The sequence below is a fragment of the Durio zibethinus genome, chromosome 5 (genome assembly GCF_047325235.1).
Source record: "Durio zibethinus cultivar Kanyao isolate XHJ-2024 chromosome 5, ASM4732523v1, whole genome shotgun sequence".
Classification (NCBI taxonomy): Eukaryota; Viridiplantae; Streptophyta; class Magnoliopsida; order Malvales; family Malvaceae; genus Durio; species Durio zibethinus.
The window spans coordinates 4385536-4400494 of NC_143166.1; the positions used below are offsets into that span (position 1 = coordinate 4385536).

The 14959-nt window shown below is 34.2% G+C and overlaps 3 protein-coding genes across 7 annotated transcripts; 1 reads left to right on the forward strand and 2 right to left on the reverse strand.

The window, feature by feature from the left end:
• Positions 1 to 7: 7 nt before the first annotated feature.
• On the reverse strand, positions 8 to 11772 carry LOC111281979 (mannosyl-oligosaccharide glucosidase GCS1-like). 5 transcript variants are annotated; one of them, XM_022869826.2, is made up of 23 exons: positions 11634 to 11772; positions 9823 to 10372; positions 9603 to 9676; positions 9197 to 9448; positions 8176 to 8344; positions 7373 to 7459; positions 7183 to 7251; positions 6979 to 7072; positions 6572 to 6654; positions 5757 to 5864; positions 4871 to 4992; positions 4616 to 4723; positions 4466 to 4539; positions 3760 to 3885; positions 2941 to 3008; positions 2236 to 2385; positions 2105 to 2155; positions 1805 to 1861; positions 1177 to 1326; positions 906 to 997; positions 673 to 782; positions 472 to 535; positions 8 to 383 (listed from the first exon to the last, which is right to left on the reverse strand). In XM_022869826.2, the coding sequence occupies exons 2-23, from the start codon at positions 10129 to 10131 to the stop codon at positions 239 to 241; spliced, it is 2562 nt and encodes an 853-aa protein (XP_022725561.2). In that variant the 5' UTR covers positions 10132 to 10372; positions 11634 to 11772; the 3' UTR covers positions 8 to 238. The 5 variants fall into 5 exon arrangements, with proteins under 5 accessions (XP_022725561.2, XP_089616816.1, XP_022725562.2 ...); XM_089760690.1 differs by lacking the exon at positions 7373 to 7459; XM_022869827.2 differs by lacking the exon at positions 5757 to 5864.
• Positions 11365 to 11694, forward strand: LOC111281980 (uncharacterized). Its single transcript, XM_022869828.2, has one exon. The coding sequence runs from the start codon at positions 11377 to 11379 to the stop codon at positions 11671 to 11673; it is 297 nt and encodes a 98-aa protein (XP_022725563.2). The 5' UTR covers positions 11365 to 11376; the 3' UTR covers positions 11674 to 11694.
• A 27-nt stretch (positions 11773 to 11799) lies between the features above and the next one.
• LOC111281981 (uncharacterized) lies at positions 11800 to 14746 on the reverse strand. The gene is made up of 4 exons (XM_022869830.2): positions 14523 to 14746; positions 14312 to 14418; positions 13396 to 13430; positions 11800 to 12067 (listed from the first exon to the last, which is right to left on the reverse strand). Exons 1-4 carry the CDS (start codon positions 14523 to 14525, stop codon positions 12000 to 12002), a joined length of 213 nt encoding a protein of 70 aa, XP_022725565.2. The 5' UTR covers positions 14526 to 14746; the 3' UTR covers positions 11800 to 11999.
• Between the last annotated feature and the right edge of the window lie 213 nt (positions 14747 to 14959).

Consider the following 14959-nt stretch of genomic DNA (forward strand, 5'->3'; position numbering starts at 1 on the left):
GAAAAAATTTAACAAAATTAATAATTAAATTAAAATTATCAAATTAATTTAACACGATGACTAAATTTGTATGAATTACATTAAGCTTATAACACAGTTAATTTTTGGTTTGAAATAAGAATTTATTTACATGAAAATCAAAAGATAAAGACTTCTTTAGATATGATAAAAGTATAAAAGCTTATTTAAAAAAGTAAAATAATTCAAAGACTTTTTTAGTATTTAAGATTGAAATATCCTACATTTCATTGTAAGCTTCCGCCATGATTAATAGCACAAGCGATGTCCAACCAGTAAATAAACGTGAACGTTGTCCCTTTCCCTTCTCCTGATCATATTGTTCCCACAAGAATCCAGTTTGGTGATAGTTTTTAACTACATTTCTGCAACATTGTAGCAAAAGTATTTGAATTGAACTTAAGAAACGGTTTAGCTTGAGCATAGTAAGGTGGACAGAATGTGAATGGGTACCTTATCAAATTGTGTCTCAGCTCATCATGAATGGCTTTGGCTTTGTCTCTGTACGGTCCGTTCTCTGCAGACAATTACACGGTAGATCAGCAGAAACCAAAGATAAAGGAAAAGTATTAACTTTCTTCCTTTCATTTGTTTTCCTGTTCTTAATGTTGTGGCAGTTTTCGGGTGAAGGGGTGCGAGAGGGGAGTCGTTTACCTAGTGAGTAATGCCGGAGTGAAGAAAGAATCATGTAGTTCATGTTCATCCAAATTGGACCTCTCCAATAAGGTGCCTCGTGCTCTGTGTTGTATTTCATGTACAAGGAGCTATGGCATCCAAGAAAATGTGCAAGAGACACTCAGATTTATTGAAGCAAATAAATCAAGAAGATAAAGTATTCATTGCATTAAACCTAACAGAAAAACTAGTAATATATTTTTCTGGATTACCTGGTTTTTGCAAGCGATCGGAGTCCATAATTAGTCCACAAGATGCTCTGGTTTGAAATGAGGTCTAGCTGCTTTTCCAGAATCCATGATTCCTGTGCAAACAAAGTATAATATGAGAATTCTATTAAAAAAAAAAGTAAAGCATAAGAAATCTATAATGATGAATGAAAAGTAAAAAAGATAACAAGAGCTTCAAACTGTTTACAAAGACAACATAGAAAAAGCACAAACTGAGAATAAATTCGGCCATTAGACCATCTAGGAAACTTACAGGTGGAATAATTCTTGCTATAAATGGGAAAAGGCTAACATAACCAACATGAGGAACCAATTTCAGCTCCGGCTTTTCCAATACCTCCCGAACAAGCTCTTGATTCACATGATTATTTCCTACCATCACTTCTTTCCAAGTTAAACGGACCTATAATACGAACCAGCAGAGAGCTAATTGCAATGAAAAAGAAAAAAAGGGGTAACTCAATCACAACCTGAGATCTAAGCAAATGGCATGACAACATACTTAGCAGAAGAAAATCCATATTCACAATGTAATGTTGTGACATTTTAGCTTGTTGAATCAAAATGTTGACACACTCCATTTATGATAACAGGCACAGAACAGCCCAGGAAATTTCAATGCCCAAAAAGGAATTGTTTGCTTAAGATAATGTTTTAAATGTGCACTAAATAAGTGAGCCTTGTTCAAATTATCAACTAATGAGCACAAGGGGCAGAAACTACAAAAACATATCACTAAGTAACAACAGTTTAACAAGTAAGTGCATCAGCATATAATGCCACAGATAAAATGGAAAATATGTAAGATGTTAGATTTATTTTTGAACAAATTACAAGATAAATATCCTTTATCTAAAAAAAGCAAGATGCAAGCAGCATACCTTTTCTGTATGATTTCCAAAATCAAAATAAGTTCCAGAAGCACGGTCAAAGTGCATCTGGTAAAACATCAAGACAAGTGAGACAAGAAAAAACTAAGAGCAATTAGTAGGATTGTCTGGTGTATCTTGAAAAATATTCTAACACACTTTCATATTCTGCTCTTTGCAAAGAAGATGGGAGGAAAGAAAAAAAGGAAATCTGTGTAGAATAGCAATACTATAAAGAGTTGTCTATCACCCATTAAACGCATTGAAAGTAATAAGAAAGCAATTCAGACAACACAATGATAAAACACAAACCTGATTCAGGGTATCAAAGTCCGAAAGCAGCTTAACTATCGAACCATACTCCTGCACTAATTCGTTTCAAGATCTACTATTAATAGTTAAATTTACATTGAGGATGCTTTTTCTCATTACCATATTTCTACCTTTCCAGGTTTGTTTTCCTTATTAATCAATTTTCCAATCGAATCCATGCAATCTGCTGCAAGAACCATCCAACATCTAAGATCCACATGACGCTCATCTTCAGTTGGATGTGATGCACGAGGATAATCGTCCAGCCCAGAGGACAGTGTCTGGAGACAGCAGAAACCATTCCATTTACTACAGATGTCTTTATAAAGAAGCCCTTTTTTTAATTTTTTAATTTATTTATTTTTAATAAATCAAACTTATATAATGTAATATGAAAAAGGTAAACTGTCAGTGCAACCCAAAGCTCCACAAAAAGCTTGGATAAACTGACTTATCTCCAAAACCTTGGATTCAAAAAGCCCTTAGGCCTTTAGGTAAGGTCAGAATCCAACTACACCTAAAACATACAATCAGTAGCCCCAAATCCAAAAATAGTAAAAATTTTTTGTTTTAAACAGTTCGAGGAATTAGATTTTGCAAGCCAAGTTACTGATACATCATGCCAAAACAGCCGCAGCCTATCCTGAAAACATTATTGTTGCTGGGACCCCAGGCCCAAGCTCAGTGAGAAAAGCATGTATTTTTACAGAAACATAGCTAACATGGCATGTTCTGAGAAAAATATAAAATCATTTACTAGTTAAAAGCTTCAAAAGAAAGCAAAAAGTTATGTATATTTAGAACTGTCAATGTCATGAAATGCTCCAACATAGAACCTGTGGGTTTAGTTCACGAATTGTTGCATTGTCTCTCCCATGCCAGTAATAGCTACCACTATACTTCCCTGTAACCATAAAAATAATAGTAGAAAAGAGGGGTGGTGTCAGAAACGGCCAAATTCCATTATCTCAAGTTCCCAACAATTCAAAATGCCTACTCCAAGTATCCATGGCAAAGGCATTTGATGAACCTAGAAAACACTGATAAATATCTAATATAGAAAATCAATTCAAAGAATGTGCTTCCAAAAAGTTTCTTGCGTAACAAACTCAAGAAAGCCTTAACCCCAGCCATATTTTCTGTTCTTACATGTTAATAATTTACTATTACCATTCTACCAGCAAATCCAATGCAAAAATTTTAATAATTTTTAGTTTAGTTGTTTATTTTTGTATGAATTTGAGCTACATTGTCAATAGCATTGCTTAAACCTCAACCATATTGCCATTTATCCTTAACTGGTTGCTTTGGAAAAGTTATGACTAGAAATATGGCACAACACCCAAGGGATAAATGCTGTGAGTATGGTTAGATAGAACCTGCCAAAGTTTGGTCTGGCTCTGCATTCTTTAAATTTAACGTACTATCATAAGGCCATTGCAGATGCAAATAAATAAACTGATGACAGAAACTCAGTTCTAGTGCTTGATAAACTTCATCAGCATTGATCAAAATCTCAACCCAGCCCAAATCAACCCAACCCCCACCCCCCAAAAAAAATAATAATAATAATAATAAAAATGGAATGATCACCGCTGCCATAATAATATTCCTTTTGCCGACACCCTCCTAAAAATAAAATACTAGTAATATACCTGACTGGGTAGTATTGAACCACTGGAACCATGCTTCAAGTCGAACAAAAGCCTGTCCTAGGAAGGAAAGGATCTCATTGCTTTCAGTGGCTGTGAACTTGTTCTTCTTTATACCATTAACAAGATCTGGAAGAGACAATTTTAGACTACATTTTACATCATGTCCAGAGAATCATAATCCAGGAAAAATAATGCATATATATATATATATATATATATAATATGTGAATGTACATATATGAAAAAATTTTCTTAAGTGTCAGTAAACCCGAAACAGTAAATACACCAGTACTGGTACGTACCAGTACCAGAAAAAAGGTATGTCCACCGGTAAGGTACTGACTACCAGTGCCAGAAAAAAGATATGTCCACTGGTAAGGTACTGACTACTTTGCTCAAAATTGCTCTCCTTTCAGAAAATAACCGACTGAATTTAGATTAAAACGCCTCCTATTCACTTTAAGGAAAATAATTTTTAGTCATTTAAACCAGTATTTGTAGATTACCATCCAGTTATGCACTGGGCTGAAAAGCATACCATTGCAAGAAAGCCTAGGACCAAATCCTACAACATTCATGAATTATCATTGTGGCAATTTTTTCATGACAATGAAGTAATCCTTCTATGTCATATGAGTTGATGGACTTAAATCAGCTCCCCCCTCCCCACAGCATTATAGCATAATTCAATTTGAAAACAGCTTACCAAGTAAAACCAAAAAAAGTGTTGGAGGATTTCCATTACTTGGATGTTGTAGAACAAAGTCAGCAGGAACTTTACTGCAATTAAAGCACAGAACACCTCAGAATTATATCACCTGATATAACTTGGAACTATGAAATTACAGCAAGTTACCTTAGTGCTTCAGCACCCAAAATTTGCTCACGAGGAATCCAGCCATCGATATTTATCAGATCTAACCAGTGTCCTACAATATCCAAGCTTATATGAAGATCCCAACGCCTGCTCAACATTTTTGGACATGTGCAAGTACATGCCCCAAGCATAAGTATGATACATCCTATCAAACTATAGATTGTGTGGTATACTGAAGAAATACATTTAGGACAATGGCACAAGAAGTTTATCTTACAAAAATGTGCAACTAACCAGATTAGTAGTTGATGAAAACCTTCATCCCAGAGAAATCCCCTAGGAAAGACTGGTCGACTTGGAACAGCTGTGTATAGCTCAGCTGGCCAATATAGAAGAAAATCATCATGACTTTTAATCTGCAAGAGATATACCCCACTGTATGACATTGTCCGACAATATAAACAAGTGATTGCTTATTAATGATCATAACTAATAAGTACAAGCTCTAGCAAATTTTTCCTTTTTTTTAATGGAGAGAAGCACAAATGAAAAGTAAAAAGGGGGAAATAGCACAGAAACACATACGCACAAACAATCATGGACCAAGTTAACAAACAGCAAGAACCTAGTATCTGATCACTATATTTTCCTGGTCTTTCCTAGTCCTTTATCTTTGGTAATAGAACCCCTGCAACTACTCAAATAAGAAGTACAGCGGAGATCCTGAAGGAAGAGAACTGAATGATAAACCATCATATAAAACTAAATTTAGTTTTACTGTTAAGGACCTGGTAAAGAAAGACAATGATATGACAGCTGCATCAACAGGAAGCATTTTGGACAAAGAAACTGCTACCAACAAGTTGTTACTTGGAGCCAAGCAAACATACATCTGCAGAACTCTCAGAATCCAATGTAATAATCATACTCCCTGATGCTTATTGAATATCTGGCTCTTGCAAAATTATTAAAGTGAACTGAAAAATCAACTAAGCAAAAGCGAATAATCTAAACTATGTTCTTGGGGCATGAATTAGACAGTTAGGACCAAGCAAAACATAAGTTATTCCAAAAAGAAATATAATGACTAGAATGATCAAGCAACAAGTAAAATGTCCCTACAAAAGACCTTAGGTTACATATAACAATAATAAATAAAAAAAAATTGTAAGTCACTCACATTAGAATTTCTGGGAACAGAAATTTTAGATTGCCCATAGAAGTAGCCAATGCTACCCAACATATTTCCAATAGCGGCCTTGCCCACGGTAATAGATTTAGAATCAAGCTGCAAGTGCAATGCTACAACATCAAAGACTTCCCAGAATGGCAAAATTAACACCACTGCAGACAAAAAGGAAGGACTGCAGAGGGAAAAGAAAAACAAATCTTAATGGCTACTGATAGACCTTGAATGCCAAGGAGAGGGCATCTTTCTAATGTATTAGTGAACTCTTAATTGCCAAAACAATAAATCACGACACTGTGTCAATCAAACTTATCCTAAAAAAGGGAGGATATGATAGTTCAGTCTGTTGAGTTTGAAAATAATTGCCCAAAAGCTATGTAACTAGACAAAATTCCTTTCCCAAGTAAACTATCAGGATTGATACATAAGGCAGAACAATGTCATTTCTATAAAGCATGGGGGAAGTTAGCATCAGAAATACCTGACATGAGACAATGAGTCTCTTTATTCAACAACATACTCAAAAAACAACGCATTAGATGATTCAATAACTTAAATTTAAAGCAGCTTCAGTCAAGGATAAAGATTCTAAACAACTCCAGACATTGATAAAACAATACATGAAAAAAAAAAAAAAAGCAATTTTATTTCTTCTCCTACATGACCTAGAATGAATAGAAGGGATATCAAAGTGGCAGCAAGACAATTTAGGAAAGAGAGTTGTGTAGAGATCAAAAAATAAGTAATAAAATGTGAAGAACCAAAAAACATGCAGAAGAATGAAGTTATTTAAAAAAAATCAATACCTTGTCCACAAGCCGAAAGCAATTCTCAAATTTGGCATCAAATTCTCCTCGTTTCTCTTTTAGTTGATTGGTCAATGACATACCTAAATTAGTACAGCACAGGAAAAAGATTATAACTGAAAATTACAAGAACCTTGTAATCAGATAACTTCCTGCAAAGTCAGGAAAGGCCCAGAACAAAAAATTTTTAATAGAAAATTAAAAAAAATCTAAGCAGCAAACAATATTATAGAATCAAGTTCCAAAAGAAACTTGAACCTGAAAAACAGATCCAAAAATTTTAAATCCAAAATGTTAATATAAAAGATAACAAAGTATGAAGATTGCTTATGTGTAAGAAAAAAAACCCTATATACTGTTCAAATTTCTTAAATTAACAATAATTATATTATGGGTATAAAAGAAACCTGCAAGATTGCTCATGCGTTCTTCTCCTGTTGAATTTATACCAGTTCCAGATACAAAGACAATATCTGTTTCCAGTGGGATCCTCCCAGAAATCTGAACAGCAATTGAAAACCGAGGTAGACAAGAAAGACAAACCAAAGTTAACTTCAAGAATGTAAAATGTTTCCAGACAAGTAGTACCCATTTGTGTTTACATAAGATACCTGAAAAACTAAGATGTTTGAAGAACTCTCAATGATATCAGGTAGCTGCAGCCGACTAAATCTCATTAACTGGTAAGAGATAAAAAAACAAGAGAAGTTACAAAAAGAACCGTTAAAAACCAAAACAATATTTTGTCCAATTCTCCAACAACTGAAGAAAATGTAGGATTCATATGAAATTCTAACACACTTGGGAGGCAAGGGTTTCCCGGACAAGATCAGACAAATTGTGGATATGAGGTGTCCTGAAACCAGAATAATGTACTTCCAAATCAGTCTACAAAAGAAAACATAAGAAAGTTGGCTCCATATCAGCATCAACTACCAAGTAAAAAACTATGGAAAACAAAAGTTCATTGAAGTCCAGTATTTTTATTGAGCACAATCCAAATATTGAACCATTACAAGCAATTGGAGACAGGTTTAGCAGGAAACTTGATTAATAAATTAACTATTTCAAAAAATATTATAGGAGCATAGAAGTTATAAGCTATTTTCATGTTGACATTCAACCAGAGAAGACAAATTAATTAGCTAATATAATTCAGGTTTTTTTTGTTTGTATCCACAGTACTCAAATTTGTAATATAACTGAACCTGGGGCTCAGCCCAATTGGTTCATGTAGCCCCTTTAAGAGGTGGCAATAAGCAGGTCTGGTATTCAAATTCTAGCACCTACAACCCCTTCCCCCTATCCATAGGTTGCAGCCTCCCTTGTGCCAAAAAAAATTGTAACATAACTAAGAAACTCACATAAATATTGGGCATTGGTAAGAAGTATGATTTTGAAGCAACAGAAGACAAATTATAATGATGAGAAATTTAGGCCAGTCACTTTCCTAAATGCTAACCAGCAAAAACATGACTCTGAGTTGCTTTGGTAGCACAAATGGCAAGTAGGCCAAGAGCAATTCCTACTATATGAACTAATATACATTCATTAGAACAAAATTTTCAATCAAATAGAACTCTGTCATTCAATTACCAATTTACCTTTGATTTTAGATGTAGCTGCCAACCTCCAATGTCCGTTCGCAACCCTGATGCCAGGAGAGAATTCCTGTGAATGTCCAAGATATCTCTACCTAAACTTAGAGAATTTCCATCTTCATCAGCCAAATAGAAAAAAAGTTGCACATTTTTCTTCATCTCGTCATTCCACCTAGATATGTAAAATTGAACATGATAAAAATGATTGGACAAGAAATTTGAATAGTGAACCAAGAATGCTCTCAAAATCATTGTGTTCTGCATGGAAGTAAATATGTACTGTAGACATTTTCAGCACACCTTGTCATTCTAGCTTGAAAATAAACACGTAAGTAGGAATGCAAGGGAGAATGTAGAGAGGGAGAAATGTTTCTACTAGTTATAATTGGTCAGGTCTTCCATTAACCTCACGAAATGGTGATCATAAGCCTCATTCTTCAAGAGTAGGGCAAGCTATATGGGCAAATATATACTTCGATGCATTAATTTACCTAAAGAATTCTAGACCTAAAATTGAAAATTGCAAACCACAAAAAATTTTAAGCCACATACTTCATTATCAGTTTAATACATTTACAAATGTATATTTCTTCTTTTATTTAATATTTTTCTTGGGCAGTCAAAAATCAGCTTCAGCATTCTCCTCTGGCTGCCCTTTATCTTATTTCTAATAGCCACACAATATCTAATAGCCAAAATTTCTCCAAGAAAATTGCACATGTCTGCATGAGGAATCGCCTACTGATAACAATAAAATAAATTCAAATATATCAAACATAAAACATATGTTCTTAGTTTACCATGGACTGCCCAAATGATCAAGTCAGCTCATACAAAGTGCCAGTCAGACAACGCAGTCCCAAAAGGTCCTTCATATCTCAATCAGGTTTGTCAGTGGCATTCTTACTAAGGAAAGATGTTTCTCTTAGCAATAAATCTTCTAAAAGTAATTAAATAAAACCACCAAGTTGAACATATGCAATTAACAACATAAATGCTTAAAATAACAGATCAAGCAACATACCCTTGACTTCGCACATCAATTCTAACTGCCCAATCTCCTCCATAGCCGCTGCCATCCATCTTTGATTTCAAGAAACTTGTTGCTAAAGTCATATCTTGGTCAACCAGAAGTTGATGTCCAAAATCACGTCCATTATGACGTGTCCAACCATATGTGCTCAGTCCATCAGAATCTTGGCACACGTGTCGCACGAAATACCTCCCATCCTTTATACCAATCCACATTAGCCCAGCAATTAAAGACCGAGGAGTCCTACCAGTTACAATTGCCAATCAACGCCCACCAATTACAATCATTTTAAAGCAAAATAATTACCATACAATTATCCACTTGATTTTCATATCCTCTATTCAAATTTATAAAGCATAACTTATCAAGTTTTAAGGAATGCAAAATATGATAGTACCTAGCACGAATTCCAAAATAAACATTAGGACGATAAGTTCCCCAGTATAAGCTCTCCTTATGCTCGCCTTGAAACTGTAACAAATCTAATCCTCCATTACCAAATACGTACATATACGTATAAAAAACAAATACTCAATATATGCTTACATTTATATTAAAACTTCTATTTTAAAAAAGAAAGAAAAAAAAAACTGGATAGTGATTTACTTTCCGAGTACCTGAGGTAAGTCCATGATTTTGGGAGCGGGAAATGGAGTGACAACTCTAGGTCTCCGAGCGTCTTCAGCTGGACTAATGAGATGATTCAATAAGAAGAAGATTATCAAGGTAGCGACGATGCCGAAACTTAGCATGGCTTTAAGATTAGCGTTAAGGATTCGAAGCGCGTTGCCGTGATCTTGAGTTTTAACTCGGCGGAGCTTGGAGTTTGGTTTAGTTTTGTGGAGAGCATCTTTATCTTCATCTTCGTTGACATTGGTGGAGGTTTTACCTCTGCTTCGAGCGCTTCGTCGACCGCCTCCGGTCATTCTCAGATTAAAGGCGGAGAGATTCTAGTGATTAAGTAGAGTAGTGTTTTTTCTTGCGTTGATCGACAAAGAAATGGAGCGATGGAGCCTGAAAGTTTTCACTCTACAAGTCCATATGGAGTCTTTTTTTAAACTGAAAATTCAAGGGCGGTGGAATGGCGAAGGACCGAGGACTGAGAGGTCGCCCTTTTTCACTCTTAGGCCCTGAACTGATGGATGAGTTGGGCCTTTTATTAGGGTGCTATGCCACATTAAACAAAGATTTAGCAAAACAAGCCCAAGTGTCAATGGGTGCATATAATAATTTAATAAAAAACTCCTACAGTTGCAAAATTGTTGAAAAATTCATCCAAATTCATTAAAAAAAAATAACCCTTGTAATTTCTTTTTTCAAACAGAAGACTTCATAGAATTTTCCGTCTTATTCTTTTTCTATAAACTATTCATAGATCTTAACGTGCCTTAACTGCTGCTTAGTGTTCTTCTCTGACTTAGATATCCAAGTTCCACAGAAGGATGCTTTGGAAATCTACTGTCCCTTTACGGCAAATCATAAATTCTTTTTGTATAGATATGATAAAAGTGAAAAGTTTTATTATTCCTACGAAGGAACATTGACAACAAATCTCATGAGTATGCGAAGATAAAAAGTTATTAACAAATTTAAAATGATAATGAACAAGAATAATAGGACATGATTTAAAATTTAATGTTATGTTAAATATTTAACTTAAATTTAAAAATATATAAAAAATTCACTCAAAAAAATTATCTAATACATTATCAATATAATTTTTAACTCTAATTGCAGAATTAATAAAATATATGATATGTTTAAAAAAATTAAAAAAAAAAAGTAAGACATGCCTAATTTGCTTATAGAATTGAAAAACTTCACTGATAATATATCAAATAATGTTTTTAAAAATATATCTAATTTACAAACAAAACCCACCAAAGTAGCATCGCAGAAAATCAAAAGCGTGATAAAAATTATAATGGAAGATATATTCCTACGGAACATTGGAAAAAACCAAGTACTGTAAAAAGATTTTGCCATCATTTTCAGGTTATCTCTTCCTACTTTTATGTCCTTGTCATCTTGTCAGCCACGCAGCTCCCTTTCGGCCATCTCACACACTCGGGCCTTATCCCTCTACCAACTATATATATATATATATATAAAAGAGCCAGCTTAATCTGACAATTCTCAGGATCAGGCACCAAGTAAGTATATTCTTAGGTATGGATTGCGAAGGGATAGAGGGAGATGGGATGAGAACTAGGAGCTTTCGCAATGAAGACTACAATAACAGAAGAGCGTTTTTGCGGAGCTATCCTCTTCACTGGGGTGAAGATGATGAAGAAAACAATGAAGAAACAGTGACTGTCACCAAAGAAAGCAACAGTGGAAAGAAACCTATCAAGAAGATTATCATATCTGCATTTCATTGGAGTGGCGAAAAGGTAGTGATTTTGAGGAGATTCAAGGATAAACTCACTGTTTATGTCATTGCTTGTATTCCTGTCCGCTTTAAGTAACCTGCTGCACTGATTTCAGTTTGATCTTTTCTTTCTCTTCTTATCTTCTTCTGAATTCCATGGCCTGCATCTTTGCATCGAGCATGTAATAGGCATATGTATGGTAGTATAGCAGAGAAGACGCACTGAAAAATAATCAATAAATAATCTGCCAAAGAATGCTCAGATACATTTCAAATAAGTTTGTATATAGTTCTAGCAACAGTGTCATCATAACTCTTATCATCATACAAACCCTTTAAACATGTCAAATTTTGACAAGAAAAACATTTGTCTACATGGAAAAAATGGATCCCACTTCAGAACAACTGGATGGCGCTCGTCACTCAGAAAAATATTATTGAAACACCCATTGTGAAGCATCCAATAGCCACCCAGGGACTTAATCTTTCACCTGATTCAAGAAACATAAATGTTAGTCCCCAAGGTTACACAGCGTTGCTAATAAAAGGGTAACAAAAGTTAATTTATTTTGATCTTTTTTGCGCATCTACATTCCAAAATTGTTCAACTAAAGTTCCACATCATTTTTGTGTATGGATTCACTGATCGAATCCAAAATATATTCCTAATTTTCTCCAAAGAAACAAACTTTAAAATAAAAAGGAGTCCAGGACACATACTACTTTAAGAAACACTTGTGAAGCAACTTTTACTTTTAAGTCAGGAGAAGGAAAATACATATTTGTTTTTAGGCAAGAATTATTGGGTAAAAATGAAATATTTATCCCACATAACATGTCTTTCAAGTTTTTATATAATACATTTCCAAAAAAATTACTAATTTTTACTTAAAAAACTACCAACTTCTTAAAAAAACTACCCATACTTAACTTCTTTTTCTCTTCTAAAATATATATTTTTTCACATAATTTATTTTTCTTCCACCCACATGGTGCGTGTACATATTTCTAGTATCTCATTATGGATTTCCATCTAACAAAATCTGATATCAATTATTACAACATTCATTGTTCATTCACACCAAATCAGGCAGTAACGTCAGAGTCAATGACATATCAGTTGCCATATGAACTAACACATGGAAAAGAACTCAGTTGCTTCTAGCTAATGCAGCACCCAAGCATGCCAATGATTGCAAAAATAGATGAAGCATCAACAACTTATTCTTATGTGAAAATAACCTGACCTAAAACCCCATGGCTATGGCTGCCGTTCAATTTCATCATTATTGTTGTCCATTTCCTTTCAGGCAAAATATCAAGACCATCAAATTCCAACTCGCAACTCTGAGATTTTAAACCTAAACCTACAGCATTACCATTGCACCTTAGCCCCATTTCAATCCCCATCAATTTACCACCTAAAATAAGGCACAAGTGCTCTATAGTTCCTTTATTGAAATATAAGATAGATCTAAATATCTTTTTCATTTTATTCTCCTTTCCAGCTTTATTTTGGTATCATAGAAATTATCATCATGCGTTTTCCGGCAATTAACTATCGTATCTATTATCAACTAATTTGAAGGCTTTATAGCTGATAAACTTTAAGTTGATATTCTTTTTATCTTTGCCTTGAAAAGAAACTCTCCAGGTGAGCCCACCACTTGTTACCCATTTGTGCATTACAAATCACCCCAACCCCAAAAGATTAAATGGATGACATATATGTCCAAAGAAGATTTGCAAGGGGGAAAATATAAGCATGAATATTCCAATGATACAGAAAGAAGTAAACCAAGCTGAAAAGAAGACCCACCTATTCTGGCTGCCTTCCAAAAGAAACCACGAAACCTGTCAAATAAGCATATTATACCATATTAGCTCCATTCTCAACAAGAATGAACTACGACACTGAATTAACACCTATAAATGCTGGAAATAGAAACAATGAAATAACAAGTTTTGATAGCAAAAAAAAAGGACAAAGAATGCCAAGATTAACTGGAGTCATGCAAATTGAATTAATCTTACCTCTTCAGCGCAAAAGAAAGCAAGAAGTTGAAGTTATCCAAGAAGAAGAAAAAGATAACCAAAACCCTATTAAGACTGAGAACTATACTTTAATTTCACCAGTAGCAAAACTGACAATTATATCAATGTGACTAAATTTGCCACCACCAAAAACATTGAATTTAATTGCAAAATTGCATCAAAATCAAGACATATGTAAAGATTTTAAACAGGGCTAATGGTAAAATAATACTAGAAAAAGAAGTAAATTTGACTGCTCAAAAACCAGGGAAGGCAAAAATCTAAATAGTAACGGGAATCATCTGTCTTTGTTTCTCTTTCTATTTTATTTTCTTTGTGCAATGGCTGGTGTACACAAAAGGGGAAATCTAGTTCCACAAACACTTGGTGATAATAGCAACCGCCCCAACATCCCCAGTCTCAAAAATTTTCAGTTCAAAGTTAGTTATTCCAAATTACAAAGCTAAAACAACTATACGAACACCGTGAAACTAACTGCACGACTTGAACTGTTGGACACAAGCAACCATTCTGCCAAGACACACAATTTAACATTCAATTGCCAACAAATAAAGTTCAATTTTCATTTAACAAAAAAAACGAAAGCTCAAATCAAATGCCAATATAGTAATGAGAACTATTTACTAACAAATGATAAAGCAAAGAGAAGTAAATTACGAAGAGAGAGGGAGAGGGCATACCCAGTTCTTTGTTCAAGGATTGCTGGGAATTGCATCTTCAAGTAAGTGCAGGTGCAGATTCCCAATACCACTACCGTTAAGAATGAATGGAAATTGAAGAGTGCCGACTGAAATCGGACATCAAAAACGTTAATTTTCACTGATTCGAAAATTAAAGAATAAGAAAGCGATTTCTCAAATTTGGAAAATTAAAAAGTTAGGTTTTTCTTACCATGTTTTAGGATCCGTCTTGGATTGATTGATTTTCTCAATTCAGAAACCCTAGAGAAACAAAAAAATCGGCTTGGTTTGGATCAAAATCGAATTTTTAGAGAGCTGAAAAAGAGGATCGGATTTTCGGCTAGTGAGGATCCGAACCCGAGAAGCCAAGAAATAACGGTTTTTTCTTTTTTTTTGTCAAAGAAGAAAGAGCGGTTTGATTCTTGGAGCTAAATTGGCGGAGGTAAAATATGACTTCTCCCGACGAATCGGGACGCGCCACATCAAAATTCTTTGTTTCTTTTATATATATATATATATATATATATATATATATATATATAAATGAAAATTCTTTGAAAAATTAATCACAGTGTCAACCTGCACTACTTGAAATAATATTTGAAACATTTCGTTGAGATATGATTTACATGTAAATAAATAATTTTA